The 16080-nt window shown below is 41.9% G+C and overlaps 1 protein-coding gene across 2 annotated transcripts in view; it reads right to left on the bottom strand.

Moving 5' to 3' along the window:
* Positions 1–16080, bottom strand: part of MYOM3 (myomesin 3) — an 87386-nt gene that overhangs the window by 28929 nt on the left and 42377 nt on the right. For both annotated transcript variants that reach the window (XM_016422088.2, XM_056795569.1), the window contains 6 exons: positions 12414–12535; positions 12023–12210; positions 9344–9470; positions 7081–7259; positions 4804–4918; positions 3471–3627 (listed from right to left, as the gene is read on the bottom strand). In XM_016422088.2, the coding sequence (XP_016277574.2) occupies positions 3471–3627; positions 4804–4918; positions 7081–7259; positions 9344–9470; positions 12023–12210; positions 12414–12535 (888 nt within the window). The remainder of the gene's footprint in view (positions 1–3470; positions 3628–4803; positions 4919–7080; positions 7260–9343; positions 9471–12022; positions 12211–12413; positions 12536–16080) is intronic.

Raw genomic sequence — 16080 nt, 5'->3', positions numbered from 1 at the left:
AGCCTCAGTGTGGCTCTTTAATTCTATGTCTACTTGGGATCTCGGAGTCACAGCCCTCCTCTTCCTACTGTCCTCCATGATTAGTCTTCTGGCACAGAAGAGTACTGTGTTGTATTTCTTTGCATTTAATTTTCTGAATGAGCAATACCCTTGGATGTGTCCCTGTGCTAGCTCCTGGAGAGCAGGGTCTCTGTCATCCTCATCTTCTCTACCCAGCCTTTTCCCACCCCTGAATTAGGCATAACGATCTGCACACAACAGGAGCTTTAATGAGTGACACAAATAACTAGATTGGCTATCTCCATTTAACTCCTTGTTCTTTGTGTGAACCTGTTCCCTGCTGCCTTTGACTCCAGGACTGGACAGACAAAGGAAAAAGACTTATTTGAGTAGGATCGAATAATGAAATCATGGGAAAGTCAGAGATGGAAAGGACTTAAAGTAGGAAGGCTTGAAGAGAACTTGGAATATAAGTATGGGAAGAGATCTCAAGTTTAGACCTTAGGGCAGCTAGGTGGTACAGTAGATAGAATGCTGGGGCTGGAGTAAGGAAGACCTGAGTTCAAATTTGTCCTCAGACACTTACTACCTGTGTGACCATAGGCAAGTCACCTTACCCTGTTTGCCTTAGTTTCCTCACATGTAAAATGATCTGGAGAAGGAGAATGGTAAACCACACCAGTAAATCTGCTAAGAAAACCCCAGATGGGGCCATCAGGAGTTGGACATGAAAATGACTGAACAATAACAACAAAAGTGACTTTAGAGGTCCTCTCATTCAGTCCCCTCTTTTTGCAGATGAGTAAACTGAGATCAAGTAAATTTTATGACTTGTTTTAGGATATATATGTAAGAAGAGTGAGAGGCAGGATTTGAACATGTGTTCTTTCATGTCAAAACCAGCTTTATTTACTGTACCACCCTGCCTCTGACAGAATGATTTTAACTGGAGGAGACATTAGAACATAGAATGTTGTAGCATAGATGGCTAGTACTGGAAGAGACCCTAAGATGATACAAGGTTGGAAGAAGAAGGCGTTATGGTGGCCAAAGGGGACACCCTGGGCTGGGATGATGGGGAAGTGGCTGGTTTCAGGCTTAGGAAGCAGCTTGACAATATTTTTGGTGGCCTAAATGGATGAGTGAGGACCACTTTTCCATTTCCTCCCTGACCCTTGTTTGTTAGGAGATGTGTCTACATTCTAAGGGTCGATGACTGGTAATCAGGGAAATGGAATACATTTGAGAAGAAAGGAGCTAAAGGACAACAATGAGGAAGAAATATAGCTACTACTTATCTAGGGTAACTAAGAATGAACAGAATTTACATAAATCAAATTTTAGTCATATCTGACTCTTCATAACCCTTTTGGAGTTTCCTTGGCAAAGATACTAAAGGGGTTTGCTATTTCCTTCTCCAGATCATTTTACAGATGAAGCAAATAAGGTAAACAGAGTTAAATGACTTGCTTGGGGTCATGCAACTGGCAAGTGTCTGAGACTAGATTTGAACTCAGGAAGATGAGTCTTCCTGACTCCAGGGCTGGCATTCTATCCACACTAACCCCATGAGCATCAGGATGATGGAAGAGAAACCAATGTGGCTTGATAAATATGAAGGCAACTGTTTAGTTGTTAGACAGGACTTGAACTCTGAGTGTTCAGAAGGGTCATTGCTCCTGGTTTTTATCTAGAGCTATGTAGGCTCAATAAAGAGTTTAGATAAAACCAGATTTCCTCTAAATTACTTAATGACCTTGGAAGGGAAAGTCAGAGAGCTGAAAAAGCACCTGAGAACACAGAATGGTAGAACTGAAAGGGATTTTAGAACAGAAGTTATTACAGCTACAAAGCATCTTAAAACATATCATGTTCATTGGGACACTAATGCGTTGCTGGTGGTGAATTGATCCAACCATTCTGGAAGACAATTTGGAATTATGTCCAAAGGGCTTTAAAAGAATACATACCCTTTGATCCAGCAATACTAAGCTGGAATTGTATACCAAAGAGATCATTAAAAAAGAGGAAAGGACTTACTTGCACAAAAACATTCATAGCCATACTCTTTGTGGTGGCAAAAACATTGGAAAATGAGGAGGTGTTCCTCAGTTGGGGATGGCTGAACAAACTGTGGTGAATGATGGTGATGGAATACTATTGTGCTATAAGGAATGATGAACAGGATGATTTCAGAAAGGGCTGGAAAGACCTATGTGAACTGATGCAGAGTGAAATAAGCAGAACCAGGAAAACCTTGTAAACAATAACTGAAACTTGGTGGGGCAATCAAATGTGATTGACTTTGCTACTAATAGCAATGCAATGATCCAGGACAATTCTGAGGGACTTATGAGAAAGAACACTATCCACATCCAGAGAATGAACTGTGGGAGCAGAAATCCAAAAGTAAACATATGATTTATCACTTGTTTATATATATATATGATTTAGGGTTTTGGTTTTAAAAGATTGCTCTATTATAAAAATGAATAATATGGAAATAGATTCTGAGTGATAATATAAGTGTAGCACAATGGAATTGTTTGTCAGAGGTGGGAGGGAAGAGGAGAGGAAGAGAACTTGAATCATATAACCATGGAAAAATGTATTTTTAAATTTTATTTAGTCAATTTAGAAAATTATTCCTTGGTTACAAGAATCATATTCTATCCCTCCCTCCCCTACTCCCACCCTTTCTGTAGTCCACACACAATTCCACTGGTGGAAAAATATTTTTTTAAAAATAAAATAAAAATTATATTTAAAATAATGTTTGATAGAATAAAAAAAACAAAAAAATACAACGTTAAGAATTAGAAAGACCTTAGTACATCAAAGGTCAGGGCTAAGAAGTACCTTAGAACACAGAATATCAGTGCTAGAAGGGACCTTAGAATATTGGATGTCCTAGATTGGAGGGTCTTCAGTACAGAGAATAGCAGAGTCCTTAGAATACAGCATGTCAGAGTTGGTATCTTAGAACGCAAATGTTAAAATTTTTGAGTTTGGGAATATTAAAGTTTGGGAGAGATAATAGAATAGAGAGCCCTTAGAATATAGCACATAAGTCACTTAGAACACAGTATGTCAGAGCTGAGAAACCTCTTCGAATACAGAATGTCAGAGTTGGGATGGGGCTTAGCACATAAGGTCTCAGAACCGGGGAATACCTTAGAGTAGAGAGTGTTAGCTCTGGGAGGAGTATCAGAATACAGGATGCCAGAGCTGAAAGGAGTATTGGAATTTAAGATGTTAGCCCTGGCAGCTATATATCATCACATCCTGTAATCCAACTGTCTTTTACAGAGATGGGAAATGAGACTCAGACACACAAGTGGCTTACTCCAGGTTACTCAGCTAGGCAGTGGCAGAGCTGGGACTAGAACCCAAGGATCAAGGTGCCCAGGGGGTGCTCCTCTACAGTGGGAGGGAGAAACAGCTGATGGTGAGTTATGCACCACATATACCTGCAGACGTCATCTTTCACTGTGATTCTCTGGGGGTCTGGAGGACCAGCATAATCCTTTGCCCACTCAAACTCAGAGGAGTCTGGAGCCTCAGGGGCCTCAAAAGCCATGAAGACAGAACCTTCTTCATCCACACCAACTTTGATTTCCCTGGCATCTGAGGAAAGATACAACAATTCACTTGTAATGGTGTTCGTGAGCTGGGCCAGGTCCCCACACCAGCCCATATTTATTCTCCCAGGATGCTCTTGTACAACAGCTAGGTCCAGGCACCAGAAGGAATAAAGTGTGGGAAGGAATAAAAGACTGGGACTTCTCTCCTTCTCAGAGTTAAAATAACTTCCTTAAGGTCACATGGCAAGTCGCTGTAACAGTCAGGAATAGAAAGAACTCAGGCATCCTGTTCCCAGCCCAACACTTTAAATATTCAGCCATGTAGAGGGAAAGGGAGGTGGAGAAAGAAGGAAAGAGGGAAGGAGGTTTAAAGCTCCCTTGGAATGGAATAGAGGAGTTGGAAAGACACTCAGAGCATATATTGTTAGAGGAACTCAGAATATCGCACTTTAGTACTGAATGTCCGAGCCAGGAGGGACTTTAGAACACAGAATGCCAAAGTTGGCATCTTATAACATGCCATATCAGGGCTAGGAGGGACTTTAGAATGTTAGAGCTGGAAGAGACCTTAGAACATCAGAGACCTTGGAACATAGAATATCCCACAAGGACAGGGCTTTAGAATATAAAATGTCAGATTTAGGGGTTGAGGAAGATAGACCTTAGAACAAGGAATGTCAGAACTAAAAGGAGCCTTAGACCACAAAATGTTGGATCTGGAAAGGGCTTTATAATATAGAATATGTGTATGAGGAATCCTAGAATGTTAGAGATGGAAAGGACTTAGAATATAGAAAAAGATAATAGTTTCATGGATTTAGAGCTTCAAAGAACCTTCGAGGTCAGCTAATCCAACTCTTTTTATAGATGAGGAAACTGAGGCCAAGAGTAGGACTTAGAGGAATGGGAGAGAAGGGGATGACAGACTGGGTCTAAACATGGGCTGCAGATAAATAATTTCCAAAGTGAATATGGAGGGGAAAAGTGAAATGTAGAAGGAGAAGGCAAAGGGAAAATAATGAAGTGGTATGGTAGTTGGGGTGGGGTTTGGAAAAGGGAAGAGAGCAGAGAGGGAAGAGCTCTACAGAGTGGATAGGAGGGAGAGGGGGGCCCATTGCCAATGGCTTCAGTGTAACTCAGGACCTTTCTGTCTCAAATAATAGAGTTTTTCCAGTTTTGACTACCCCCACCCTTATATGCTATTGTCTAAGCTCTTTACCTGGTTTATCTTCCATGAGTACAGAGTCAGAGGGCAAAGATGGCTGCCCTATCCCAGCTGAATTCACAGCCTGTACCTGAAACCTGTAACATTTTCCTGGTTCCAAATCTGAAACCTGGAGAGACCAAGACAACTTCATCACCAATGGCAGAGAACCAAATCACCACCCCAGAAATGCCCATCATGTAATGAAGTAGATGAAAATGGGATGTGCCATAGGTTGGCACTGCCAGGGTCCTCAACTACTACAGTCACTCCACTATATTATGGCTAAGGAACATGGAAACAGGAATATAATGATAAAGTCCTGCTTCCTTGCTCTCTGGGAGGGCCATTACCTGCCCCAAATTAGGGCATCAAAGACCAATCATTTAGTCACAAACTTATTTAGATAGGACCGAAAGAGTCCTCAGAATGCAAAATGTCAGAGCTGGAAGGGACATTGGAATATAGAATGTTAGAACTGAGAAAGACTTTAGAGCCCAGAATATTAGAACATAGAATCTCTGAGCTGGTAAGTCCATTAGAACATAGGATGTCATATCTGAAAGGGACATGAGAACATAGAGTGTTAGTGATGAGAAGGGTCTTAGAATATAGAATGTTAGAGCTAGGAGGGACTTCAGAACATTGGTGGCTGGGCAGGATCATAGAATACACAATAACAATGTTGGAGCTGAAAGGGACATTAGAACATAGGATGTTAGTGCTAGACAGAACCTCAAAACATAGAGCAGGGAGAGACTTAAAACAGAGAACATCAATGTTAGGAAGGATTTTAGAACACAGAATTATAAAAACTAGGAAGGGCTTTAGAAACAATGTCAGAGCTGAAGGAACCTTAGAACATAGGATGTCAGAGCTTGCAGGTACCTCAGAATATAGAATAGGGAAGGAGTTTAGAATAGAGAACATCAATGCTGGGAAAGATCTTAGAATAAAGAATTATTAAAAAGTAGTAAGGGGTCTTAGAAAAGAGAATGTCAGAACTGGGAGTGGCTTAAGAGAAGAGAAAGAGCATTAGCAGGATCTCACAGATCATAATCCACCTTTCTCCCTCATTTTTCAGATGGAAAAACTGAGGTCCAGAAATATTAAATGATTTATTCAAGCCCATGCAGTCCATTAACTGAAGAGCCAGGGTAGAACCCAGGATTTCTGGCTCCCAAATTCTGGTCCTTGACACTGCATCATGGTATGAGTATACAAAATAAAACCCCAGCTACCTGAGTCTTGGGCAGCTAGGTGATGCAGTGGACAGAGAGCCAGGCATGGAATCAGGAATACCTGAGTTCAAATCTGGCCTTAGACACTTAATAGCTATGTGACCTTGGGCAAGTCACTTCACCCTGTTTGCCTCAATTTCTTATCTGTAAGATGAACTGGAGAAGGAAATGACAAATCACTCCAGTATCTTTTCCAAGAAAATTCCAATGGACATGACTGAACACCACCAGCACTCGACTTTTAAGTGTAGCTCTTATTAGTAGCCAACTCCTGGTTTATCTGGTCTGATCTCCATAGTATGGAGAATCCAAAGCAGGAAGAAATAATCTCCAAATGTTTTATTTGGCTAGGAAATCCCTCCTGTGAATGGCAGATGACAGAGGTGGTAGTGGGAGGAGCTTTATTTTCCTAATTCTTTCTTATTGATGCTCATTTTAAACGGAACTGATATTTCCTCACCTCACACCAACTGGCCTCTGGGAATGTGCTCTGGAGCAGGCTGGGAGATGCCCTCCTGGGATTGCACATTAGTCATGGAAAAGCATCAAAGAAACAATTGTCTTCTGCCAGGTTGCCTTTAATTATTTCCTGTTGGCTATGGAATAGCAAGCAATAGATTTCCCCCTCCAATTAGAGGCAGCTACTCCTCTTGGAGAGTCATTACCTCTCAACCTGGGAGTTAGGACATTTGAGATCTATTCTGGACTTTAGCCCAGAATATTGGCTAACATCTTGACTCTCCGAGCTTCTGTTTCTTCCTCTGTAGAATGAGTGTAGGGAGTAAGCAAGTAGGTCAATCAGGGGGTCAATAAATCAAGGGAATCTCTCCAATCTACTGGATGAGATTGACAAATAGGAGAATCCTTGTGAGATGGGGGCACCTCCCATGGAACCAGATTACACTCTGCATTTTCTGACCAAAGTTCTCTACCTCAAGTGGACTAAGGGGACTCATTTGGAATGATCCATTTCTCACTTCATCAATGAGGTCTCATATGCTGGGGGAAAACATGGAATCATGGCTCCTCTGAGCAGGGCACAGGTACTCACTCTCAGGTGGGTGGCTGAGACGAGATCGGAGACAAGTGGCTTCCATGTCTCTGAGCCTTCTTCTTGGACACTGACCCGATAGCCGGTGATGAGCCCTGCTCCCTGGTACAGGGGGGCTTCCCAGTACAGCATCAGGGAACTGGCCCTCACCTCAGAAGCCCTCACATCATATGGGGGTCCTGCAGAAGAGGGAAAGGAGGGGAGGTTTGTCAGTCAATCAGTGTGCCTGCCTGGCACTGGAGAACTCACCTGGGCCGATGGTGGTGGTAGTGGTAGTAGTAGAAATAGTAGTAGTAGTGGTAGTGGTAACAGTAGTCACAACATTTATAGAACACTTTACACAAATTATTTAATTTAATTCTCACATCCTTGTGAGGTGGGTGCTACTCTTATTCCCATTTTATAGCTAAGGAAACTGAGGCAGACAGAAGTTAAGTGACTTGCCCAGAGTCACACAGCTAGCTAATTATCTGAGGCTGAATTTGAACTCAGGTGTTCCTGATGCCAAAGTCCAATACTTCTTGTTGGGGTGACACAGAACTAGCCAGACTTTGGGAAATCAAGGAGTGGAAGTTGAAGCTGGTGATGGTATTTGAATGTCAGGCTCTGAGTACCTAAGACTGTGCTTTCTCCAGGGGGCTTGTCCAAATTGGTATCATCACAGATAACTCCTGCCTTCGATGTGCCTGGACTGAAGATGCACATCAGCCTGATAAGAGGAGCCCCTAAAGGGTTCCCTGCTCCTCCAGCTACTTCTCTGCAAGCACACTGAGAAGGGATGATGCCCAGGGACAACCTGGCAGAAATGCTTAGCTAGGACATGGGCCCTGCCTGCTTCTCTCTCCTTCATTTCTTTCCCACAGTCACTTGCCTTGTTTACAAATACTTTGCTTCTCCCTGCTTTAACGTGCTTTAAGGCAACTCTAGGGTGGCAGAAAGCCGCCTGCTGCTCTCCTTAGGGCTCTTGGCCACAGCTGCTGCTGCTGCCCGGCTGTGCTGCCTCCCCTCTTGTGATAGGCAAGAGACAGTAGCAGCAAACATCTCAGGGATGGCTTGGGTTGTTCCACTGACCCCAGTTCGTTGAACAACAACATAGGGAAGCCAGGTAGCCTTGTTTGGAGGGGAAGCCAACCTAAGCTAAGCCTGAAAGCTGCACTAGAATACTGAACATGGCCCACTGAGGGAATTAAGACTAACCTTCTCAACTTGGACTTAGATGGTTGTTAGGATCCTTTAAAAATGTGTGTATTGGGGCAGCCAGGTAGCACAATGGATAGAGCACCAGGCCTGCAGTTGGAAGGACTTGGGTTCAAATCTAGCCTCAGACCCTTCCTAGTTGTGTGGCTCTGAGCAAACCACTTAATCCCAATTGCCTAGCCCTTGCCACTCTTCTCCCTTAGAATGATGCTAAGACAGGAAGTGAGGGTTTAAACAAAATGTGTGCACTATATTCAGTGCCTAATCCAGAGGATGCTGCTTGGGTGTGGCTCAGTTTGTAGCCAGGGTTAGGGCTCCAGGGTCAGGGTCAGAGAACAGACTGAGGCTAGGGTTAGAGTTCAATCTCTGACCTGCTTAGTGCTCAGTCAGGGGGCAGGGTTGAAGCTCATCAATCAGTCTGAGAGCCTATTGACTAACTTATCAGAAATCTGCAAATGCAACATACAGGGCTTAATTTATTATTCTGTTGATTGTTTAGACTGACAAAAGTGATGGCGAAAATGTTAATAACACACCCTTTCTTCCTCCTAGAGAGCTGGGGCTGGCTCAGATTAGCCTGTGGTTTTAGTTGAAGTTCATTTGGTCTAGGGCTGGGGTCAGACATCAGTCTTTCCCCCAGGTTAGGACTGTCTGCTGTTGGAATTAGCTTTCAGTCTATGTCTAGTTAGGGTTTGCTTTGGGATCTAGACCTCAGTTTAGAGCTTGGGTTAGGGCTCATGAGTTCTCATACAATGGTATGTACTTGGGGCCAATTAATGAAGAAGAATAATGGTTCGTCTATGGATTGGACCTACAACCTTGACTTCTAGTAGATTGTAAGCTCCTCAAAGGCAGTTATGATTTTTCTTTGTATTCCCCATGATTACCATAGTGTCTTACACATGGTAGTTATCTAACCAGTGCTCCTTAAATGGAAGTGTATTGAATGAATGAATCAGGACTATGGACAGCAGTAGCTCGGTGAGAGGAAATCCGAAGAGAGTGATGATGGGACCTGATGGCTTCCTCTTCATTTGACCTGTGTGGGGCTGAGGCAGAGCCTTACCTGGCTGGGCCATGGTCCATTCCTTACACTCAAACAGGTCACTGGGCTCTGAGAGCTCACCCACACCTGCCCAGTTGACTGCCCTTGCTCGGAACTCATAAAAATGTCCCTCCTGGAGGTCAGTGATCTTCAGGGAAGAAAAAAACAACATAGAACACAAATATGAGGGCAAGAAGGGGATGAAATACTGAAGGGGTATGGGAGAATAAAGAATAAGGAAGAGAGGGCAGATTGATTTATGGGAGTTCAAATCAGCCTCTCAAAGTGAGAATCTCTTCAAGGGTCACCTCATACATGAAATCTCTCCTGATTTCCCCAAGAAGTCTTTGGATATAACTAGCATTGACTTATTTGCACATATATTTTTCCTTCAAAACTTCTTAGAGTTATTTTATTTGTCTTTGTATCCCTAGTGCCTGGCACATAATAGTCACTTAATAGATGCTAGTTGGGTTAAATTATATTCCTGATAGGAACAACCTTTTCCTCTCTCTTCCCATCACCCACTGTACCTTCACCCTTCACCATTTTAGCTGGTGTCTTAGTCTCTGGTTTTATTGAGAAGACTGAGGCTATCTAGCACACAGTAGGTGCTAAATAACAGAACTGAAAATGACTCTACAAAACAGCTTCCAGAATGATGGGTCAAATCTAATAAAATGAGATTTTATTGGGATGAATGTAAAAATTTAAAAGTAAAAACTCAACTTTAAAAAACTCAGCTGCATAGGTAGAGGATGGGGGCACAGCAAAATAACAATTTCATGGGGAGGGTGATCTGGGAGTCTTAGTGGACTACAAGCTCATTATGAATCAAACAATCTAAAATAGCAGTAAAAGCAACTAATGAAATATTCAGCAGTCCTAAGAGAGACATAATTTCCAGGAATTAAGAGGCAATAGTACCAATATTCTCTGCCTTGATCAGACTGTATTATGTTCAGTTCTAGGTACCACATTCAAAACTTAGAAAGCACCTGGAGAAAGATGATGAAGATGGCAAAGGAGGAAAGTAAGATGATGTCACAGCTAGGTGATAGCATAGTACGTAAAATATTGGGCTTGGAATCAGGAAGGCTCATCTCCCTGCGTTAAAATCTGACTTCAGGTATTTACTAACTGTGTGACCCTGGGCAAGTCACTCCTTATCTGTAAAACGAGAAGGAAATGGCAAAACACTCCAATGTCTTTGCCAAGAAAACCCCAAAGGAAGTGAGGAAGAGTAGGACATGACTGAAAAATGGTTGAACAACTAAAAGCTGATGTCATATGAGGATGGCTAAGGAACTGACAGTGTTTAATCTGGAGAAGGCATGATTGTAATTTTAAGGAATGTCATGCAAAACTAGAACTAGATTTGTTCTGCTTGATCACACTGGGCAGAGCTAGCAGGCATTGGTAGAAGTTACAGAAAAGGCACACAGAAGAAATGATAACACAGAGACCTATCTGAAGGAGGAAAGCCTCGGAACTTATTGGATCCTCTGTTCTTAAAAGTCTTCAAGCAGTGGCCGAATTGGTCAGCAATATTCTAGAAGAGATCCTATCTTGATATGTGCCAGACTCTATGAACTCTGAAGTCCCTTCTAAAGCTGAGATTCCATGTATTTTGAATTCTCTAGCAAAAACAAGACTCTAGAATGGAGTGTGTGACTGTTGTCCAAAGACTAGGTTGGCTCCACAGTGATGAATTTTCCAGCCAACTTGCCAACTTTCATATACCAGCTACTAAAGCAAGGATGAGTTGCAATCTGCATCAGTGAATAGATGACTCACATTGTAGACAGCAGAGATCCTTAAAGTCAAGAAGTAACTAAAAACTAAGCAATAATGAGATCATACGCATCAAGCATTTTTAAGGTTTATAGATTCCAGCCAACTCTCTTATCCTTCCGGCATGGCTTGTTGATGGTGTTTACTCCTATGCCTCAGCCCTTTCCCATATTCCTATTCCTCTGTATATTACTTTGTATACATTTTCAATTATGTATCTGTGTACAGGTTTTATCTCTCCAGCAGAGTGTAGGCTCTTTGAGGACAGGGACTGTTTTGATTGTTTTTCTTTCTATCTCAAGTGCCTAGCCCATTTTTTTTTTTACTACGGGGAATAAGGGAAGAACTAGAGACTAGATCTGTGATTTAATTAATGTAGGGATCTTCTGGAGGCAGATCCCTCTATCAATGAAGAATTGCTATTAGAGAGTTGCTTGTGTCACCACAAAGTTAAGTGACTTACCCAGGGTCACTCATCAAGGATGTGTGCCAGAGGCTAGACTCGAACCAGATCTTGCCTTCCTGACTCTTATCTATTATGAACACCCTGTCTCACCTGACACATAGTAGCTCCTTGATAAATGCAGTTTGATTTGAATAAAAATGTTTAATTTTGGGATGGTTTCCTTTGGTCCAATCAAGCTGAATTAAAAGGAGACAAATTTATGCTAATCAATTCAGAAAACATACCCCTGAGTCCAGTCTGAAAGACTTGGTTTCTCTGTTGTTTTAGAGGACCCCCATCACATGCATTAGCATAAATAATTGAGATTAGGAGCTTCTTGAAGGCAGGGACTGTGTGCCACTTTTCTTTGTATCTTCAGCACTTAGCACTTATGTGCCTGGCACATAGTAGGTACTTAATGAATGCTGGTTGACCAAGTGACTGTTTTTCAGACTGAATACCTTGTAGACTCGGGTAGGCACTGGTTGCTGGTTGACCGACTGCCATTTGGGCTCTGATTCATCATGCTGGTCTAGGAAGTAGCCCAGGATCTTGCCTCCTCCTCGGCGTTTTGGGGGCTTCCATCCAATAACCATGTCATTCTTCCCACAGGCCAGGAGGGCAAAACCATAGGGGGCAGAAGGGGTGGCTAGGGGTGAGAGACACAAGGATTATTCCTTGCCATTTGCCAGAGAGGAAAGGGCCCCAATAGGCTGGACCCCCTTCCAGCTCACCATGCTCTATCTTCACATAGGGTCACCCATTGGACTCAGAAATGGATCTTTTCTCTCTTGCCCCATGGCTCCAAGACCTAGTCTGGCAGTTAAGCTGCCCAAGTCCCTTGTGACATACCGATGGCCTGTTTGACTGTGACAGGGGCAGATTCTGCTGAACTTTCTCCCACTCCAGCTTCACTGACCGACCGGACACAGAACATGTATTCCTTCCCTGTTTTTAGTCCAGGGACTGCAAATCTGTAAGAGGAATATGTCACCTTCAGGATCTTTAGGGACATACTCAGAGTCTCAAAGCAACATTGATGGACCCAGTTTGTCCTGATAAAATAAATGGAGAGATTTGAGGGATGCAGTCTGGACCAAGCATTCAATGATCCCAGGGTCCCTCTAGATCAATATTTTCCCAGAGATGTTAGAGATTGACAAAACATGGGCTTCTCTGTCCTCATAGTCATGAAAATAGCCCAAAGATACATGGTGGAAATAAGCAGGCTATTGCACACTCTCAGTGTAATAACTATCATTTGGGGTGCCTGGAGAATAAGAGTCATAGCATCACACCTCTTTTTTAAGCTTGCCTTTTGTAAGTTACTTGACATTTTTGTGATTAATTTAACCTTTATAGGTACTTAACACCTTTTTTGTATTAGATCTAAAAATAGACCCAGCCTAAGGTTCTAGCTTTACTATAAGGTATGAGTTAGGGACTTGCATTGTTCAATCAGGAGTTTACAACTTTATCTTCCCCTAAGGCATTGTCTGAGTAGGGTGGAGTAATTTTAAAAGTTCCCAATACATTCCTGATTCTTGTTAGGCCAAGTATCTCCATTGTTACAGTAGGGGAATAGCTTAATCAAATCTTCTAAGGTACAGTCGGAGTAGTTTTTAAGATTCACAGATGCACAGAGCTCCATGTGATTTTCCCAGAGTGTGGAAAAGACAGGATTCTAGCCTAGGAACTCTGACTCCAAATCCAGCTTCCTTTCCACTGTGATTCAAAGCTATGTATCTTTAAGGCTTGTCTGAACTTCTGTGTTCTAAGGGCCCTCCCAACTCTGATATTTTGTGTTCTAAGATCTCTCCCAGCTCTGACATTCTGTGTTCTAAGATCTCTCCCAGCTCTGACATTCTGTGTTCTAAGACTCCTCCCAGCTCTGACATTCTCTATTCTAAGGTCCCTCCCAGCTCTCATATTCTGTGTTCTAAAGTCTCTCCCAGCTCTGACATTGTGTTTTAAGATCTCTTCCAACTCTGACATTCTGAGCTCTATGCTCTAACATTCTATGTTTTAGGGCTCTTTCCAGGGCTAAATTCTAAGGAATAAAGATGAAGATCTAGTTCATATGTTCCTAGAATAATGGATAGCTCTAGAACTGGAAGGAGCCTCCAAGCATCTAGTCCAATGTCTCTTGTGTGAGTGGAAAGCCTTGGTATCTCTGAAATACTAAAAGAATAAGGAGATATCCACTAATACTTTTTGTAGATACTATTTGGAGAGTTTTGGGAAAAATTTGGACAAATATCAGAAGGATGAGAAGAGATAGAAACCCCTTTGACTTTAGTAGGTTTATAGTCCCCAAAAGATCAAAGATGGAGGAAAAAAATCTTACATGTGCAAAAAAAAAATATTTAAAGCAGCTATTTCTGTGTTGGTAAAGAATTAGAGACTAGGGAGATGCTGTTCCATCTGAAGAATGGCTGAACAAATTTTCTTTTATGGATATAATAAAATACTATTATGTTATGAGAAATGGTCAAAAGTACAATTTCAGAGAAAGTTGGGAAGAGCTTTTTAAAGAATTGATGCAGAGGGAATTGAGCAGGACCAGAATAATTTATATAATAACAACATTGTAAGAAGAAACAATTTTGAAAGTCTTAAGAACTCTAATTCATATAGTGATTAACCATAATTCCAAAGGACCAGGGATGAAGCCTGCTCCCTGCCTCTCTTGACAGAGAGGGGATGAACTGAGGGTAAAGAATTTTCTTATATATTATCCTGTTTTTGAGTTTGTGTGCCTTCTCAAAGTTCCAGCACACTAGGTTTGGCTTCAGGGATGCTCTGTTGGGAGCTGTAGGACAGAGCTGGGGAACTTGCCTAAACCAGTAAGATTAACTGGGGGCAATGGTGTGTAGGTAAAGTTAAATAACCATAGCCCTGAAAATGCATGATGTACTTGTATTTTAATCTCCATTATTTTTTTTAAACTCTTACCTTCTGTCTTAGAATCAATACTGTGTATTGGTTCTAAGGCAGAAGACTGGTAAGGGATAGGCAATGGGGGTTAAGTGACTTGCCCAGGGTCACACAAATAGGAAGTATTGGAGGTCAGATTTGAACCCAGGACCTCCTGTCTCTAGGTCTGGCTCTCAATCCACTCAACCACTTGGTTGCCCCTTAATCTCTATTAACATTTTCTCCATCCCTTTCTTAAGACTAGATTCTATATTTAATTTATTTATCTTTATTAATGTTTTAAATTTTTAAAATATTTTTCTATGGCTACATGATTCATTTTCTCTCCCTCCCCTCTTCCCTCCCCCATCCCAGAGCTCACAAGCAATTCCACTGGGTCATACAAGTGTTAAGACTAGATTCTAGACAACCAAAAAAGCTAATTTAGGCCCTGATAATATAGTCTTTGGTAATTTCCAAGATGTAGATGCTCATCATGAAAATGTAATCATTGGCTATCCAGAACCTGCCTTGACTGGCCTCTAACACACTTATATTTGAGGGGTCTGGAGGGAAGAATTACAGTAATTTCTGGAAGGTGCCAGATTAAAGTCACATATGTGAGTGTGCCTCTGAGGCTCCCTCTTTAGTCCTTCCCAGGAATAACACAGAGAGAAGAAAGAGGTGTTCTCCTACTATAGGTATGAGAGTTAAGGATGCCGAAAAGAGCATTAGAAGGACGCCAACGACAAGAACATGTTATTAAGGGAATAACTTGTGAGTATTTAGAAAGGGATGTGCCAATCACTAAAAGCCAGAATGACTTCATCAAGAGCAGGGTCAGAGCAGACGCTTGGCATTCCCTTTTTTAACAGGGTCATGGAATTGAAAGGAGATTTCTTAGGGGATGGCTCAGTGGATAGAGAGCCAGCCCTAGAGACAGGAGGCCCCATGTTCAAATCTGGCCTCAGACACTTCGCAGTTGTGTGATCTTGGGTAAGTCATTTAACCATAATGCCTAGCCTTTGCCATTCTTCTACCTTGGAAATGATGCTTAATATTGATTCTAAGACAGAAAGCATATGGGTTTAAAAACAAAGAAACTAGATTTCTTAGTGTGTCAATGTCAACTTCAATGGAGGTTGGCAGTGTCTGCTCCAGAGGTCTGTTCTTGGTTCTAGGATACTTAACATTGTTATTAATGTTCTCGGTGGTACAAATGGCATGTTTATTCAATTTATTTCCAAGGCAAATCTGAGAGAGTTAGTTAGCACATTGTATGATAGACTCAGGATCCTAAAAGATCTCCATATGCTATAACAATGGGTTGGACCTAATAGTACAAAGTTTATTAGAGAGATATGTCGGGTCCTAAACTTGAGTTTTAAAATATTGGGTTTTTGTATACAAGATGGGAAGAGAGTTTAAAAAAGAATCTGGGGGCTTGAAATTTAATTTGGGTATAGTGGAATGCTATTTTAGGCTCCATTGAGAGTCCTGTTGTCCAGAGTAAGGGAGGAAACAGTCCCACTATACGCTACTTTGACCGAACCACATTTGGAATATTGTGTTCATTTTTTAAGCAAAACATTTTAGAACATGG

Source organism: Monodelphis domestica, chromosome 4 (assembly GCF_027887165.1).
Source record: "Monodelphis domestica isolate mMonDom1 chromosome 4, mMonDom1.pri, whole genome shotgun sequence".
NCBI classification, from domain to species: domain Eukaryota; kingdom Metazoa; phylum Chordata; class Mammalia; order Didelphimorphia; family Didelphidae; genus Monodelphis; species Monodelphis domestica.
This window is presented reverse-complemented; position numbering and strand designations above follow the sequence as displayed.